The 15,356-nt window shown below is 30.0% G+C and overlaps 6 protein-coding genes across 8 annotated transcripts; 3 read left to right on the plus strand and 3 right to left on the minus strand.

Moving 5' to 3' along the window:
• The first annotated feature begins 147 nt into the window (after positions 1–147).
• LOC122631780 (density-regulated protein homolog) lies at positions 148–1,545 on the plus strand. Of its 2 annotated transcripts, none has more exons than XM_043817864.1 (5): positions 148–477; positions 593–677; positions 810–992; positions 1,168–1,307; positions 1,386–1,545. In XM_043817864.1, exons 1-5 carry the CDS (start codon positions 376–378, stop codon positions 1,428–1,430), a joined length of 555 nt encoding a protein of 184 aa, XP_043673799.1. In that variant the 5' UTR covers positions 148–375; the 3' UTR covers positions 1,431–1,545. The 2 variants fall into 2 exon arrangements, with proteins under 2 accessions (XP_043673799.1, XP_043673800.1); XM_043817865.1 differs by having other exon boundaries at positions 156–477; positions 813–992.
• Positions 1,355–2,249, minus strand: LOC122631783 (DNA-directed RNA polymerase III subunit RPC9). Its single transcript, XM_043817871.1, has 4 exons — positions 2,112–2,249; positions 1,754–2,024; positions 1,536–1,674; positions 1,355–1,409 (listed from the first exon to the last, which is right to left on the minus strand). The coding sequence occupies exons 1-3, from the start codon at positions 2,117–2,119 to the stop codon at positions 1,561–1,563; spliced, it is 393 nt and encodes a 130-aa protein (XP_043673806.1). The 5' UTR covers positions 2,120–2,249; the 3' UTR covers positions 1,355–1,409; positions 1,536–1,560.
• Positions 2,250–3,080: 831 nt separating this feature from the next.
• Positions 3,081–7,194, plus strand: LOC122631770 (serine/threonine-protein kinase unc-51). Its single transcript, XM_043817849.1, has 13 exons — positions 3,081–3,570; positions 3,685–3,777; positions 3,845–3,895; positions 3,958–4,027; positions 4,144–4,320; positions 4,401–4,635; positions 4,727–5,038; positions 5,129–5,398; positions 5,470–5,717; positions 5,793–6,161; positions 6,275–6,402; positions 6,495–6,630; positions 6,757–7,194. The coding sequence occupies exons 1-13, from the start codon at positions 3,481–3,483 to the stop codon at positions 6,828–6,830; spliced, it is 2,253 nt and encodes a 750-aa protein (XP_043673784.1). The 5' UTR covers positions 3,081–3,480; the 3' UTR covers positions 6,831–7,194.
• LOC122631782 (translocator protein) lies at positions 7,134–8,631 on the minus strand. The gene is made up of 3 exons (XM_043817870.1): positions 8,358–8,631; positions 7,673–7,885; positions 7,134–7,602 (listed from the first exon to the last, which is right to left on the minus strand). Exons 1-3 carry the CDS (start codon positions 8,466–8,468, stop codon positions 7,417–7,419), a joined length of 510 nt encoding a protein of 169 aa, XP_043673805.1. The 5' UTR covers positions 8,469–8,631; the 3' UTR covers positions 7,134–7,416.
• Positions 8,632–9,313: 682 nt separating this feature from the next.
• LOC122631779 (soluble lamin-associated protein of 75 kDa-like) lies at positions 9,314–10,776 on the plus strand. Its single transcript, XM_043817862.1, has 5 exons — positions 9,314–9,568; positions 9,769–9,943; positions 10,050–10,230; positions 10,320–10,496; positions 10,575–10,776. The coding sequence occupies exons 1-5, from the start codon at positions 9,555–9,557 to the stop codon at positions 10,694–10,696; spliced, it is 669 nt and encodes a 222-aa protein (XP_043673797.1). The 5' UTR covers positions 9,314–9,554; the 3' UTR covers positions 10,697–10,776.
• Positions 10,777–10,911: 135 nt separating this feature from the next.
• On the minus strand, positions 10,912–15,272 carry LOC122631768 (AP-3 complex subunit beta-2). 2 transcript variants are annotated; one of them, XM_043817848.1, is made up of 10 exons: positions 14,996–15,272; positions 14,755–14,830; positions 14,026–14,607; positions 13,644–13,940; positions 13,238–13,505; positions 12,441–13,157; positions 12,076–12,363; positions 11,717–11,988; positions 11,273–11,637; positions 10,912–11,184 (listed from the first exon to the last, which is right to left on the minus strand). In XM_043817848.1, the coding sequence occupies exons 1-10, from the start codon at positions 15,127–15,129 to the stop codon at positions 11,037–11,039; spliced, it is 3,147 nt and encodes a 1,048-aa protein (XP_043673783.1). In that variant the 5' UTR covers positions 15,130–15,272; the 3' UTR covers positions 10,912–11,036. The 2 variants fall into 2 exon arrangements, with proteins under 2 accessions (XP_043673783.1, XP_043673782.1); XM_043817847.1 differs by having other exon boundaries at positions 10,913–11,184; positions 12,076–12,366.
• Positions 15,273–15,356: the final 84 nt, after the last annotated feature.

Genomic DNA, 15,356 nt, shown 5'->3' on the forward strand with positions numbered 1-15,356 from the left:
TGCGACTCGTGCGATTACTGATACGCTAGAGGCTGACTACTTCCTGATTGGTCCGTCTATACGGTTACGCCCCACCCAGCTTAGCTTTTCTATTGGATCCATTTCGAATACTCTGTGCTTATTGGTCGACGAAGGCGCGTGTGAAAATTCGTATTACATGTCGAAGAAAAGAATTTACGATCATCCGTAGAGACTAACGTTCTAACCTTGCCGCGATTTCTAATTACTTTGCGACACGATTTTAAATCGAACCGTGTCTTTTTCTTTATTTTTTTAATATTGGCAAAGATTTTCAAACCTCAAAAATTTATCGATTTTTGTCGTTCAATCTCGTATACTATTTAATCGTGACATTACAGTTAAATTCGTAGAAATATGTCGGCAAGTGAACAACCAGATTTACGATTAGGACCTGATCCTAACATTAATTATCCGATTCAAGTACAATATTGTGGAAATTGTTCTCTTCCTATCGAGGTAAGGTTAATATCGATTATGAATTGTCAATGTCAGAAAATTTGCTTTCTTTTTCGTATATTTTTTACATCTAATGAGTTCTATACCCTTCTGAAATGATTTTTTTTTTAAACAGTATTGCGAATATTACCCGGAATATGAAAAATGTAAACAATGGTTAGAAAGAAATTTACCAACCGAATTCGAAAAAGTTAAACTAGGTAAATAAATTGATAAACGATTAATAATACAGATATGTAACTTATAATAAAAATCTATATAAAATATATTTATCCTATTGAGTAAAACTATATAGTATAATATATGTAATACCTTTGCCATTTTTATACAAGCAGTAGAAGATGGTACTACAGAGGCTGGTGGAGGAGAAGATGAAAAAAAGAGACAGAAACGTGGTGGTAAAGGTATGCTTAAAACAAAGAAGAAAGAAGATGTACCTAAGTTAGTCACCGTATCAAGAGCTCCACGAGGAAAGAAAAAATCTGTAACAGTTGTTACTGGCCTTAGTACGTTTGGTACGTATCATATCTGGAATTTATTTAATTGTATCTTGAAACTATTATTTATGAATGTGTGTTTTCTTTTATAAATATATGTGATGTTATAATTAATTCGTTTGGTCATTCGTGTTACCCTTGTCATATAAAAAATATAAAATCATCTCTTTATGGATATGTCACAATTTTACAGATATAGATTTGAAGGTTGCCGCAAAATTCTTTGGTAGTAAATTTGCTTGCGGATCAAGTGTAACAGGAGATGATGAGATTGTTATACAGGGTGATGTCAAAGATGATCTATTTGAAGTGATTCCAGAAAAATGGCCTCAGGTATTTATTATATATATATATTTTTTTTTTTCATAAAATAAAAAATATATTTTTTTATGTACTTTTATTTACTTTCAGATCGATGAAGATTCTATAGATGACCTAGGAGATCAAAAGAGATAATGAACTAAATAAATTTGTATTCGCACAAATATATTTAATATGCTATTTCCATTGATGTTTATTATAAATAAAATGTATATAAATAACAACAAGAATATTGCTTACATTTCAGAAATTGAATGGTTCACTATTACCCTGTTTCTGTTTCCTGTTCATTTTCTTGTTCTCCCAAACAATTTTGAATTGTTTCCAATAATGATTCTACTTCTTCGTTGCTTAAACGATCTTCACTGTCCTCTACAATCTATAAAATTGTTACACTGATTATTGTTATGTTATTAATTTGTTACTTATATGAAATTATTAGAATGAAAAAATAATACCAATTGTATTTCAAGAGCTGTCTTGGGACAAACATTTAACAAAGTCAACTTTTCACATTTCGTCAAATTAAAAGGTTCCATTGATTGTAAAAACTTTCTGATTTTTTCTGGAGACTGTTTCTTACAAGGCGTATCTTCCAAATACCTTATTGTTTGATAAGTAATAGTTGCTAATTGATTCTGAGTCATTTTTTGTTTCTTATTTGACTTTATATTTTGAAGCATATCCAAAACTTCATAATTGCTTAAATAGGCAGCACAATCATTGAGTCTATAAATAATTGTTAACTTATAATTTTTTATGAATATTATATATGTATATATAATAATGTATCAATAATATAACAATATTACTTACACCTCCATATCGTCTGAATAAGAATTTCTTTTTTATAAAATGATAAAGTATATGACTGTAAACAGAATTTAAAAAGTTAAAAATTTTTTGTTTTTACATGATAATTCACGATTTTGTTGCTTAGTACTTGTAACAATATTAACAAAACTATGAAATATCCACTTATCCATTAATTTATCATTTATTGTAAACATTCTTTGTATATAAAAAATGAAATCTTTACGATTTTTAAAAAAGGAAAACAAAGTGAATTACACGTGCTCGTACATCAAAAAAGAAGGTTAACCGGTGAGCCAATATTACAAATAAAAATTTATACAAATGTAATTCCCCAACTTCGATATCTTTATTTTTTATAAACGACGAAATACTTGTTTGTTACAATACGTTCAAAATTTAATGATGTCTTCTTAGCGAAATATTAAAATTTATAATGGGACTATTTTCTTGCGGCGTATGTATATAAACATAGACAGGAATTGATTCCTACGTTTCACAGCTGACCTAAGTGAATTTTTATATTCGTAACAGACGTATGAATTTTTTCCTAGGGTAACCTATATTATCATATAAAATAAAAATTTTTTTTTCAAATCATCAATGCATTTATATCAAAATGGCAAATGAATACAATTTTATAATAATATAAAGAGAGAGAAAAAAAGAGATAGATTTCATTATCGGTAAATAAATTCTAAATTAACATTATGGCGGAACTTCAAAGATAAAAATTAAAAAGTACTAATCATCAATGATTGAAACGAGAATTTTCGAAATTAAATTTTACGTTATTTTTTGGCGAATATATAGAAATAAAATGTAAATATTATAAAAGATTAATTTAAAAAGAAAAAGAAGAAGAAACGAAAAAATAAAAGTAAAGAAAAGATTAAGGGGACCGATTGAGAGGAAGACGCTCCTGAAAGCGTCAAGCGTGACCTCTGTAGTAAATGCGTTGCTGCATGGATAGCTGTGTGTCTGACATTTTGCAACGACAGCCACTCTGTGCGATACGTTGCGTGGTCTGCATTGTTTGGTGTTTTCGAACGTGGCCCCCTCCCCCTTCGAAACAGTGAAGTGCAAGAGTTCTCTTATTAATGATTCATAACGTGAAAAAGCTACGATTAGGCTATAAAGGAGCCTTTATCTTCGTCGAAAGGAAAACAAGGATATGAAAATCTCACGACACAACAAGGCGGAAGATTCCTCCACACTCATATCGATCCTATTACCGCGGGCGATGCATCTTTTCGCTTGTCGATCAGAGCATGTTTGTAAACTATTGACCTTGTACCGCGAAAGATCGGTGAATTAATTTTTCCCCTTTCCTTGTCACCGATACGAAACTAGAAATTGTTGTTTCCTTAGAATGGAGGTCATCGGTGAATACGAGTATAACACTAAGGACCTGATAGGTCACGGTGCTTTTGCCGTGGTGTTCCGGGGCAGACATCGTAAAGTAAATATTTTTTTTCATTTTCCCTCCTATTTTTTTTATTTCGTCGCACGTGACTTGTGCTTCTTGATATCTTTGTAAACTTAATGTATTACGATGATACTTTTGTATCTGTAGAAACCTAACTGCGTTGTGGCGATCAAAAGTATAACAAAGAAGAGTTTAGCGAAGTCACAGAATCTTCTTGGCAAAGAGATTAAGATTTTAAAGGTATATTATCATTGCTTACAAAAAAAGAAAGGATATGATCATTTCTTTATTATTTGTTGGTTTGCAGGAGTTAACAGAACTACATCATGAAAATGTAGTTGCTTTGTTAGATTGTAAGGTAAGGAAATTTTTAAATAAATCTTATTATTTTGTAGAGATAACAATGTTATTTCGTTTTAGGAATCTATTCATAATGTCTTCCTGGTTATGGAGTATTGTAATGGTGGAGATTTAGCGGACTATTTAGGAGGTATATATGTTTTTAAAACATTCTTACCAAAGTAATATTATATTTGAATACTTGCTAAGATAATATTATATTTAAAGTAATATTATATTTATTTTTATTTCGTTCTTGTTTAATAGCAAAAGGCACATTGTCAGAAGATACTATCAGAGTATTTCTTAAACAATTAGCAGGTGCAATGAAAGCACTATATGCCAAAGGTATCGTGCATAGGGATCTTAAACCACAAAATATTTTACTCAGTCATAATTGTGGCAAAGCATGTCCGCAACCACATCAAATAACATTAAAGATAGGTAAAATGTGTTTCAGTAGAATTATATGAAATATTATCTGATTTTACTAAAATTACTGTCTATCTAATTTTACATTATAGCGGACTTTGGTTTTGCACGCTTTTTACAAGATGGAGTAATGGCTGCTACATTATGTGGTTCACCAATGTACATGGCACCTGAAGTAATCATGTCACTTCAATACGATGCGAAAGCAGATTTATGGTCTCTTGGAACAATAGTATTCCAGTGTCTTACTGGAAAAGCTCCATTTCAAGCTCATACACCACATGCACTAAAATTATTTTATGAAAAAAATGCAAATCTTGGTCCAAAGTATGTTTTTTTAAATTTTCGAAATTTTATAGATCTATTTTTTTTATATATTATATTTCTTTATATTTATTATTAATCTATTTTATTGTAGGATTCCTCCAGGAACTTCGCCAGAATTATCCGATTTGTTATTGGGTTTATTGAGACGCAATGCGAAAGATCGTATGCCCTTTGATGAATTTTTTGGCCATCCTTTTCTTCAAGGAGCTAGAGAAAGTCCCAGTCCAGTTCCCGTGGAACTACCAGCCTCACCTGGTACATTAGCTGTTCCAGAAGGACCTACGACTGTTACAAGATCTGAACCGGAAACAAATAGTCCATGTTCCAGTCCAGAAGATGACTTTGTGCTTGTGCCAAGTGATCTTAGTAGTGATACAGACAATAATCCTAACACCCAAGTCAAGTAAATATTTTTTCTTTAACATATACGTATATATGATCAATATTTCTGTTTCTTTCTATTTGTTTATATACTTTGCAATTATTATTTTAGATACACGAAGCAAACTAGCAGAGAGGCAGTAAGTCCACCACGACCATGCTTTTTACCCATATCTGAACCAATTCCAGTTCCCTCACAAAGAAGCGTGGCACAGTCATCATCACCATCTGGTAATATAAGATCTGGAAGTAGCGTTGTTCCTCGGTCTCAACCGATTAGTATGAAGCGAAGTGTCGACTCTCACAGAAGTCATGCTCTTGACATTGGCTCTCTTAGTCCGCCTAGTGTACAATTTGTAATAGGTACACCACCTGGTAGAAGGTATGAGAATAATATTCGTGATACTTATGTACGTGTTGTAATATGTTTCACAAGCATATAATAATTTCTAGATTGAGTGAAACACCACCACCACCTAGTACTTGGCAAGTTAGTCCAGTGGCGCGACATTCACATAGTGGAACTTCACCATTGCGCAGATCAACAGGAAACAATAGTGCATCTTCTCCATTGCTTACAGGTCCATTGGCAGTTTTAGGATCTCCTACTTCTAAAGCTTTTCAAGATAACAATAATACACTTAGGCATTCGCCTGTTATACCTTTTGGCACAAGAGCTGTTACTCTTCCAGAAATATCAGGTGAATAGCTATTTTTAATTGATTATTACTATTTAACTGTTTTTCTTATTATAATTTTTTTTTTTCTATTTACAGAAGCGGGTAGTTTCCAAAATCTTTTCCCGGACGTTAATCCAACATTAACGGAAGATCGTCCATTAACATTTATAGCCCCAGAACTCCCAGAAGAAACGCTTTTAGAGCGGGAACATTCAGAGATCTTAGCAAAATTGAATTTTGTTGTGGCATTATGTGAATGTGTATGCGAAGTTGCTAGAAATAGAGCTGGACCTTTAGGCGCACCTTTGGGTGGGATTGAACAAGCTAGTAATGCAGTAACAAGAAGAAGAGCAGAACAAGTTATTTTGTTAGTGAGGGCTCTTCAATGGTTGAGTTCTGGATTAAGTCTTGCAACTCAACAGCTTAAAGCTGGAAGGTTGCAACCTACAGCTAGTGTAAAAGAAGGTACTAAATCTTCTTTAAAAAAAATGAGATTACTAACGAGTTAACGGATGAAGATATAGAAATATATGATGTTATTAATAAATATGCTTTTTTTTTTTTTTCTAATATTTCAGTTGTAAGTACAATGAATGAAAAGTTTAGATCTTGCCTGACAGAATGCAAACAGCTTAACAGTGCAGGATTACTTCGACAACCGGGGGCTACAGCAGATAAGATTCTCTATAATCACGCAATACAAATGGTAATAACGTTAATGCATACAACAATCATTTAGAATTTAATAATATCGTCATTATGATAAGTAATTCTGAATTTCTATTTTCTTTCTTTTAGTGTCAGTCTGCAGCCCTTGATGAATTATTTGGAAATCCTGCTGAATGTTTTCAGCGTTATCATACAGCGCAAATATTGTTACATTCATTATCACAACACATCAGTCACAGTCCAGACAAAGCACTTCTTATCAAATGTAAGTGTTCTCGTATTTTTTTTAAAGCTTCAAATGACTATAACTATTAAACAGTATATATTATCGTTAATAACTTATTTGGGTCTTTCTTTTTTCTCTTCTTTTTTTTCTTTTTTTTTTTTTTAGACAAAGATGCAGTTGAAAAAAGATTATACGTACTTCAGCAGCAAGGTTATATCTATGCAACTGATCCTACGTAGCGCTCGTGAAAATCAGAAACTGTGTGCGATGCTGCATACAGGCCAATACTACATTTGATACCTCTGTTGTGTAAGATCGTTTACTCTATTCTGTATAAAAAATATTAATTTATCTGTAAGATTGTTCAGCAAAGATGAATATATACGCGATTTAGTTTTGAAACATAGTATGAATTGTTAGAAACTTATGCAGAATAGAGTAGACTAACAGATCAAAAGAATTATGAAAGTGATTCCTCTTAAATTACTTTATATATAATTTATCAACCGATACCAATAATGAATTATACTGTATAATGTACGTATGGTTGATTAACTAATCTTTATTTCATATCAATTAATAAACATGTGTATACTAACAACAGCATTGTGCGTTTTATGCAAAGCACATATTTACTAAAGAGCAGTGATATAACAATTGTAAAAAAATAGAATGCCATATGCATCCTTTAAGCCAATATTACTACATATTTTTTCTTTTTCATTTTTTCTTTTTTCTTTTTTTTTTCTTTTTTCTTTTTCTTTTTTTTTTTTCTTTTAATAGTTTGCCAACAAGCTATTTCCTGCATTCTTAAATTTTTATCTTTCATTCCTTCTTATCTTCCAATGAACTCTGCGGGTTATCCCTATAAATTACATAATTTAATGCTGTCGCAAGGGTACACCATGCAAAGTAAGGAATAATTAATAATCCAGCAAGTGGATTCACTTGATAAAAGGCTACTGCCATTGCTGCTGACGTTCCCCATACTAGAGTTATTTCGTATAAAGCCTAAAAAAGCAATTTGATAATAATTAATATTATTCTATATAACTTGATAACTTGTTGATAAAAAAATTACCAATTTTATATGATGTCCCCCAAAAAAGATAGGTGTCCAAGCCCAATTCATAATTAAATTAACACCATATATTGAAAGTGGCAGGGCTGCTTCTTTGAATCCTCCAGCATCTCGCCATACTAAGTACGAAGAGTAACCCATTGTACTATATATTGTTGTCCATACTGGTCCAAACATATAGTTTGGAGGTGTCCAAGATGGTTTTTTCAAAGACTAACAAAAATGAAATAAACGCTGATATTATTTTAGATATTATTGCATCATGTAGTTTAAAAAATAAATTTTCCTATCAAATTTCATGATAACTAATAAACCTTTTATTAATGAATTTAACAATTTTAAATGTGCGATCATAGAACAAAAAATCAATCGATTTGCTTATATAAAATAAAAACTGTCTATTTTTTTTTCTTTTCTTCATAATATACATTATAGTCAGTGATACACGATAGTGCGTTGTTAACGATATTTAAATGAGAATTCAAAAAGAGGCGGGTCCTCTTACAATTTCTCCCGCCAATTTTGAAAGTGTAAAAATCTGTGCATTTCCTTCTGACGTAATATAATTCTCAGTTTTTTTCTTTCTTTTCCTATCTTTTTTTTTTTTTTTTTTTTTCGATAGCTCGGCCTTTATTACGTGACCAAGTAGTAATCGATAAAAGTATCGACAAAATTCTTTTCTTACCGAATACCATGGATGTAGATTTTTTTTTACGCAATAAGCACCAAGCCATCCACCAATATTAGGATGGACAACGCCTATAGCCAGTGGCAATGACACTTTACACAACGGCATTTTGAAAATATGACTATTAATTCTCGATATGCTACGAACTATAGGATATCAATATACTATACTAAGAAGTCGATGCTTTCACGATTGTTCATACTACTAATATTTGGTATAAGGTGTAATCTGCGTGTACGTATGCAAACCACGCCGTTTAGTTCTTCCTATAAGAACTTCTGCGCATATTCTATATATACAACCTATATATGTATATATCTATATCTATAATGTATTACGTATATTCCAAGGAAGATATGGATGTGCATGTGCATATACATGTATATATATAGAAGTGCATAGCATGACATGAAAAAAATTCTACAAGTTTGATAACAACGATAGGTGTCAAAGATTTCTGATTTATTGGAATTCTTCGTATCAATTTTATTTTTTGTGATCACTGACTACAATGTACAATTAATGTTTTATTCCATTCAGACGAACGTATATATTTAAGAAAATCTAAAAATTATTCGACTATCGCGATACTAATCTCTTTTTACGTTTCAATTAAGAAATCTTTCATTTTATTATTTTCAATGGATATATTTTCTTAAAATTTGATAAACCGTTCGACTTATGTTTTATTTATATATTTTATTAACATTTCAGTTAGTATTCTAATTAGTATTAACTCTTCAATCGGATTATAGTATGTGTGAAATGTTCTTATATGAAACGTTGAAAGAATATAATAAGAGTTTTTACGAAGAAAGTTGGAATATTTATTTCATTATTGTTTCATTTTGCTTGCAAAATATTGAGTTACATGTTCCATTTTTGTATGTGTATTTTTTTATGCATATATATATGCACACACACGATACACACGCACACACATACACACGATATATGCTACGTATATAATATCGAATAGTTTTTACCCGTTAATAAAATAGATAGTTACGATTTACCGATAAAATAGAGTCTTCATTCCATTGGTTATCAAATTTATCAGCGACTAGCGTCACTATCGCCAAAGAATATATATAAGTTTATTTTGATCGTTAGTCTTGTTCTTTTTTGCAAAATCATCATGTCGTTTATCACGTTGGTCTAATTTAAGTCAAACTGTTAATATTTTCATAAAAAATGATATGTTCCAGGTAACATTGTAATATTATGAAATAATTGATCCCTCGGAAATTCATTCTATTAATTAACAAATCATTGTGTTCTTTGTAAAATAATAATTATATAACACATTCATTTTCATTACTTGTGGTATTAATAAATTTTTATTAAGAATATATATATATATATATATATATATATATATATATATGTCGTACGTATTATTATTTAGATGTATTAATTACGTGCAAGCTACAGAATTGGATCTAAAACGATATAATATACAAGGCATTATTCATCGACTCGATTGTAAAAAATGTAATGAATTTGTAGCTATAAAAGTGAATGATGATATTTTAGATCTAGATAATAGTTTTAACGGTAAATATGAAAATAATTGGAGCGAGGTAATATTTATAAAAAATTTTTTGATTAACGTAGTACGATATATGTGATTGATATTATTATATGTATTTTGATTAACGTAGTATAAAAGTATGATTGTTTCTTTAGATGAAAACCAATCAAGAGAGAATAATTTATTATATATTGTGTCAAATAATTTATGTTGAATTTGATACTCCGAAACCCGAAAAATTGGAGACACCATACGATTATGCTGATAAATTTGATATCGTTTTGATTAGATGGGAAAATGGAAAACCCATTGGTTTTTATACCATTAAACCTAAAGGTAATTTTCAATTCTAGTTCTTTTTTAAATACATTGACGTAATTTATAATGTTAAAATAATTGATGAATTTGATAATTGATATCTTTAGGTACTGAAGTTTATTCGACCAAAGAAAAATATACGATGCCTGTATTAGATACGGCATATATTCGATCGGCATATAGAAATAAAGGATTTGGTTCAGAAATTTTATTGGATATAATCAAACGTTTTCCTGACGAGGATATTGGATTTTCTAAACCAATTTCTAACGATATGCTGAAAGGTAAGGAACAAATATTTCTACGCTTTCTTTATTTTAATACAATGATAATGTGTTTTGAATTGAACATTTTTTTTATAGTATTGAAAAATTTTCTAAGAAATTACAAAGAATATAGATTACGTTTTTGGGAAATAGCCGATTGGGACATCTCTGGTTCACAAAAATTAATATGGTTTGGCGTGAAAGATAAATTTCTTTAACGAAGAATATTTTGATTTTATTCAAAATGCAAAGCTATTTGAGTATTATAATAAAATATTAATATATTTTCTAAAGGAAAACGTGTTCTTATACATATATCTGAAATAGAATAAATTGAACATGATAATTACTACTTAATATATGTGATATATAATATATAATATATATTATATATTATATAACATATATATATATATATATATATATATATATATATATTTATATGTGATAATTTTATGGTAACATAAATTGAATGATTATACTATTTGATTAATATATGATATATTTATCGATATATCCCTATCATATATATATATATATATATAGGAAACATTTCATTCATTTTAAGTTACTCTTAAACTCATTTAATAAGATAGAGCCTATAACCATTTTTTCACAATTTACACTAATTTCCAAATGTTCTGTGTCAATGATTTTTATCGTTATTAATACTAATGATTTGGATGCCAAAGTATGAGCAGCAAATCTGAAAATTTAAAGATTAATTATATAACTTATAGAATATATTTCTTTCTCAGAAGATTCTTGATGTATAAAAGAATCGAATCATTTACCTTATTATTTCATTTTCACTCGATATCATTGCAACGTTCGCCGTTTCGAAAATTTTTTCAGATAGATATTTCCTATTCCCCGAAAATGATATTTTTGCTGTATTTTCATTCATACCTTTTAATTTTGCCTTCTCGTTATTAAACATATTTTCTGGTAATAAAACCGATCTGATTAATTCTCCAATAGGAGCTTTAATAGTCACCGGACACGAATATTTCTCTTCGTCGATTGTAAAATCAATGTTAAAGTTTGCCGGTTGCATAGAGTCATTAAAATTTACACCTAGTGTAGAAGATAGAGTGGAATTTATTTCTAATAATGATATTCGCATAAACTCGTGAATCTGCATTCCTTTTTGAAGATTCTGAAAAAATTGTATTACATATTATCTATTCTGATCATATATAATTATCGTATTAATATTTGATTATCAAGCACTTCACCTTATTTCCAATCTGTATATCCTTGATTTGTTTATTTCCTTCGTTTGTAAATGTTAATTCGATGCTAATTAAATGAGGGCTAACTAAATGTTGAGACCTTGTAAATCTGTATTCTACTTTCAAACCATGCCCTGTAATATTATTCAACATCTCATATTTTTTAATAGGTATAAAAGAGGTAGAGACTTCTCTAATGCCATCTGTTGCGGTTGGATTAATAGGCGTTAAAAAACCACCTAAACTCGGTGTCATTATCGGTGTCATTGGTACAACTGTTAAATAAAAATATTTGTTATTTATTTATTATTTTTTTTTAATTTTATGTACGAATTCCTTTTTGTAAACTCTTATGATTTTACCATCATCTAAATCTAAAAGTAAATCTAAGTTGCTTTTTGGTTTTTCTTTTTCTTCTGGTTTAATAGCTTTTTCCTCTTCTTCTTCTTCTTCATCACTATCCTGAGAATCACTATCTTCTTCAGAATCTGAATCTTCCTCGCTATCCGTCATACTGTCAGATTCTTCGGATCGTTTTATAATTTTCTTTTTTTCATTACTTTCAGACTTATCTGTTTCAGAGTATTCAGAGGATTCGCTTCCGTCGTCAGAACTCTCACTTGCTGAAGTTTCCAAAGATTCATCCTCTTCTGCTGTTAATAAAATTTATTCTTAAAAATGATTGTTTCCTGATCATCGAAGTTTTACAATGTTAACTACTATTTACCTTCTTCAGCAGTACTTTCATCATCACTGTAAAAAGGCTTTTCCTTTGCTTTTTGCTTTTTTTCTTTTCTTTCTTTTCGAGTATATTTATATTGTTCTTTTATATCTTGTACGTTTGTTGGTTCTACATTTCTAACAGATGGATCTGGTGCTACTTCAGGGAAAGGTGGCAATGGACGGTATCCCGCACATGGCATGTTTAAGTAATGAGATAAAGTACCCAATTGAAATTCTGAATCTTTAAACCTTGAAGTTAGTGTAGGTGCTGGTTTTGGAGCTAGGAAAATCCTTTTTGCAAATTCGGGAAGCTTTTTTTTCGTTTCATTATCTTCAGAAAAAATAAAATGTTTCAGAAAACGTGCACGATCCCTGATGTCATAATTTTGATCATACTTTGCAAGTTGGAAGACATATTGACAAAATGGCTTAGTTTGCATTGGATTGTTCAAATACAATTTGACAGCTAAATTAAGAGTTTGTAACTTAACAATATCTTGTTCGTTAATAAAATTTTTTGCCATTTTTCTTAAAACATCAGGTGCAATTTTTGGTACGCGATCTGAGTATTCACCTAACAACCATAAAATAGATGCTCTTGCTTGCGGTATTGTTATAAAATCCATTAATTTAGCCATGTGAGCAATAATATCTTTGTGTTCGTTTGGTTGCGTTTGCAATAATTTTTTTATTACAACAACACTTTCTGCTACAACAGCCTCTGAGAAAACAGGAAAATACACGTATATAAAAATGTATATATAGACGACTTGAAAATTAACAAAATCTATGAAAACTTACCATCCCTGTTGCTTAGCAAAGAAACTAAACCATTTAAACATGTGTCTGTAACTTCTTTTATATTACTGGCGCATCTACCGATAGCTTGGATGCTAGCTCCGACAAATTCTTTATCGCTACTTGAAATATATGTTTGGAATTCTCTTAGTATTACCCCGATACTAGTTTCAGTAGCTAAATTCGTTAATATATCTAATTTTAATAGCTTTATATGTGTGGGATCTGAAGTCCTTACAAAAAATGATTTCAGGAAGGGTTCAAACATGCCCTATATAAAATAATAATAATATTAATAACTTGTTTTTTGTGTTACATAATAATCGATTAAATAATATATACATGATCGAATAATTTAAATTAGATATAATAATATTTACAGTATACTTTAACATTATACTTACATTACCTTTCTTGTAATTGACATGCTTGCAATGCAATGTAGTACAATGCTTTGGACTTCTCTATGACCTCTTAATAATCTTATTAATGCTTTTGCTGCAATCATAACTTCACTTCGTGCTGCTGTATGATGATATAATTGTGATACTGCCATTACAACTGAAGCATTACGACTTTGTAGAAGCGGTTTCGTATTTCGTAATAACAATCGATGATCAGGATCTATGGAAAATTTTGGTTTTTTCGTATTAGAGGAATCTGAATCCGAGTCGTAAAATGGACGATTTTCATCTTCTTCCAAACTCTAAAAATAATTATTTCTTAGAATCATTTCTCAACGAGGAGTCAATAATATTGATAGAGTGATCTGGACTTAGTAATACACTTACATCTATATTAGGGTTAATGAACTGTGCTCTGGCATATCTTGTGAGCATGTTAACTATGACTACTTGACCCCACTCATCAACATCAACTAATAAATTACATAGTTTTCTGTAATTTTTATGAATCAAGTCTATTCTTTCTGGACATACTTCTTCGAAAGCCATTACTGCAGAACCAACAACAAGGGTTGTTTTGTCAGATAAAAGTTTTTCTAAAACTCCAATCAATTCTTCTTTTTGTTCAGGATCTAAAGAATACAATTTAGGAATAGCATGTGCTGCGGTTTTACGTACATACGGTGACATATCACTAGCAGAATCTTTAATAGCAAGCATCACAATGGGCACGATCATAGAAACCCTGATACTAGATAAAACTCTTAAAGCACTGGCTCTTATCAATTGATTGGGATCTTTTAAAGCTCTTTGAAATGTAGATATTGACAAGAGTGCGAGATCTTGTTGGTCTTCTGCATAACGAACTAGATATACATATACCAACTTTTTTACTTCAATATTTTTTGATACAACATTTTTTACTACTGCCGGAAAAAGTTCAGAGGCGTCTCTTCCTTTAGCCACCATCTACAAATGTATACCTTTATGATTTCATTATTTTTATAATAAAATTAATATAAATTAAGAAATGTTTTAAATAAAAGTAAAATATTATTGCATTTAATATAAAGACAACTTTTTAACATAGGCTTTATTAAAATATTATTTAATTACCCCTATTATACGCTTCATTGCTTCTAACTTCAAACCATCTTTGTTGCTATCTAGCATTTGCTTTAAATCTTCATGTCTGAAAAAATTAGATATCGTACTAATCTTTTTTACTCTTTCTTTCTCTCCCTTTATATATATATATATATATATACATGCACACATATACACATACAACATATATACATATAATCGTAGCATAAATATTATAGAGTTCTTTAAGAGATTATTATTTACTAATTACTTTTTGTAATCAGAGTGGAAAAATCCACCAGATGCAGGATCTGCTGCAAGCTCTGGATCTCCTGCACTTGATGGCCTATCACTACTGTATGATCCACCATTATTTGATAAAGTATTTGCTGCAGCAGTTAACATGATGATTCAATTTTCCGATTGATCGTCTTGATTTTATTTATATAATAAAAAAATCTCTATTTTCTAAAGTAACACGTTATTTTTTAAAACTTTTGACAGCCAGCTGTACTTTCCAAGAATCCATAGTATTCCAATAACAGAGTCGCCAACCGTATAAATTCTAATTCATATTTGTCCAAAGCATCCTCTAAGTTTGATTTGATAAAGATTAAAAAAAAGATTTTAGG

The sequence above is a fragment of the Vespula pensylvanica genome, chromosome 9 (genome assembly GCF_014466175.1).
Source record: "Vespula pensylvanica isolate Volc-1 chromosome 9, ASM1446617v1, whole genome shotgun sequence".
NCBI classification, from domain to species: Eukaryota; Metazoa; Arthropoda; class Insecta; order Hymenoptera; family Vespidae; genus Vespula; species Vespula pensylvanica.

Excerpts from the sequence above, each read along its gene's own strand:
- LOC122631780 (XM_043817864.1), top strand. The coding sequence starts at position 376 with ATGTCGGCAAGTGAACAACCAGATTTACGATTAGGACCTGATCCTAAC. Across the intron at positions 678-809 it reads ATTCGAAAAAGTTAAACTAG|CAGTAGAAGATGGTACTACA; the intron begins GTAAATAAATTG and ends TTTTTATACAAG. Across the intron at positions 1,308-1,385 it reads TTCCAGAAAAATGGCCTCAG|ATCGATGAAGATTCTATAGA; the intron begins GTATTTATTATA and ends ATTTACTTTCAG.
- LOC122631783 (XM_043817871.1), bottom strand. Across the intron at positions 1,675-1,753 it reads CAGCTCTTGAAATACAATTG|ATTGTAGAGGACAGTGAAGA; the intron begins GTATTATTTTTT and ends ACAATTTTATAG.
- LOC122631770 (XM_043817849.1), top strand. The coding sequence starts at position 3,481 with ATGGAGGTCATCGGTGAATACGAGTATAACACTAAGGACCTGATAGGT. Across the intron at positions 4,321-4,400 it reads TCAAATAACATTAAAGATAG|CGGACTTTGGTTTTGCACGC; the intron begins GTAAAATGTGTT and ends TTTACATTATAG. Across the intron at positions 4,636-4,726 it reads AATGCAAATCTTGGTCCAAA|GATTCCTCCAGGAACTTCGC; the intron begins GTATGTTTTTTT and ends ATTTTATTGTAG.
- LOC122631782 (XM_043817870.1), bottom strand. The coding sequence starts at position 8,468 with ATGCCGTTGTGTAAAGTGTCATTGCCACTGGCTATAGGCGTTGTCCAT. Across the intron at positions 7,886-8,357 it reads ATCTACATCCATGGTATTCG|TCTTTGAAAAAACCATCTTG; the intron begins GTAAGAAAAGAA and ends CATTTTTGTTAG. Across the intron at positions 7,603-7,672 it reads GGGGACATCATATAAAATTG|GCTTTATACGAAATAACTCT; the intron begins GTAATTTTTTTA and ends TTGCTTTTTTAG.
- LOC122631779 (XM_043817862.1), top strand. Across the intron at positions 9,944-10,049 it reads ATGAAAATAATTGGAGCGAG|ATGAAAACCAATCAAGAGAG; the intron begins GTAATATTTATA and ends TTGTTTCTTTAG. Across the intron at positions 10,497-10,574 it reads TTCTAACGATATGCTGAAAG|TATTGAAAAATTTTCTAAGA; the intron begins GTAAGGAACAAA and ends TTTTTTTTATAG.
- LOC122631768 (XM_043817847.1), bottom strand. The coding sequence starts at position 15,129 with ATGTTAACTGCTGCAGCAAATACTTTATCAAATAATGGTGGATCATAC. Across the intron at positions 13,158-13,237 it reads TTTGCTAAGCAACAGGGATG|AGGCTGTTGTAGCAGAAAGT; the intron begins GTAAGTTTTCAT and ends CTGTTTTCTCAG. Across the intron at positions 12,367-12,440 it reads TGAAAGTACTGCTGAAGAAG|CAGAAGAGGATGAATCTTTG; the intron begins GTAAATAGTAGT and ends TTTTATTAACAG.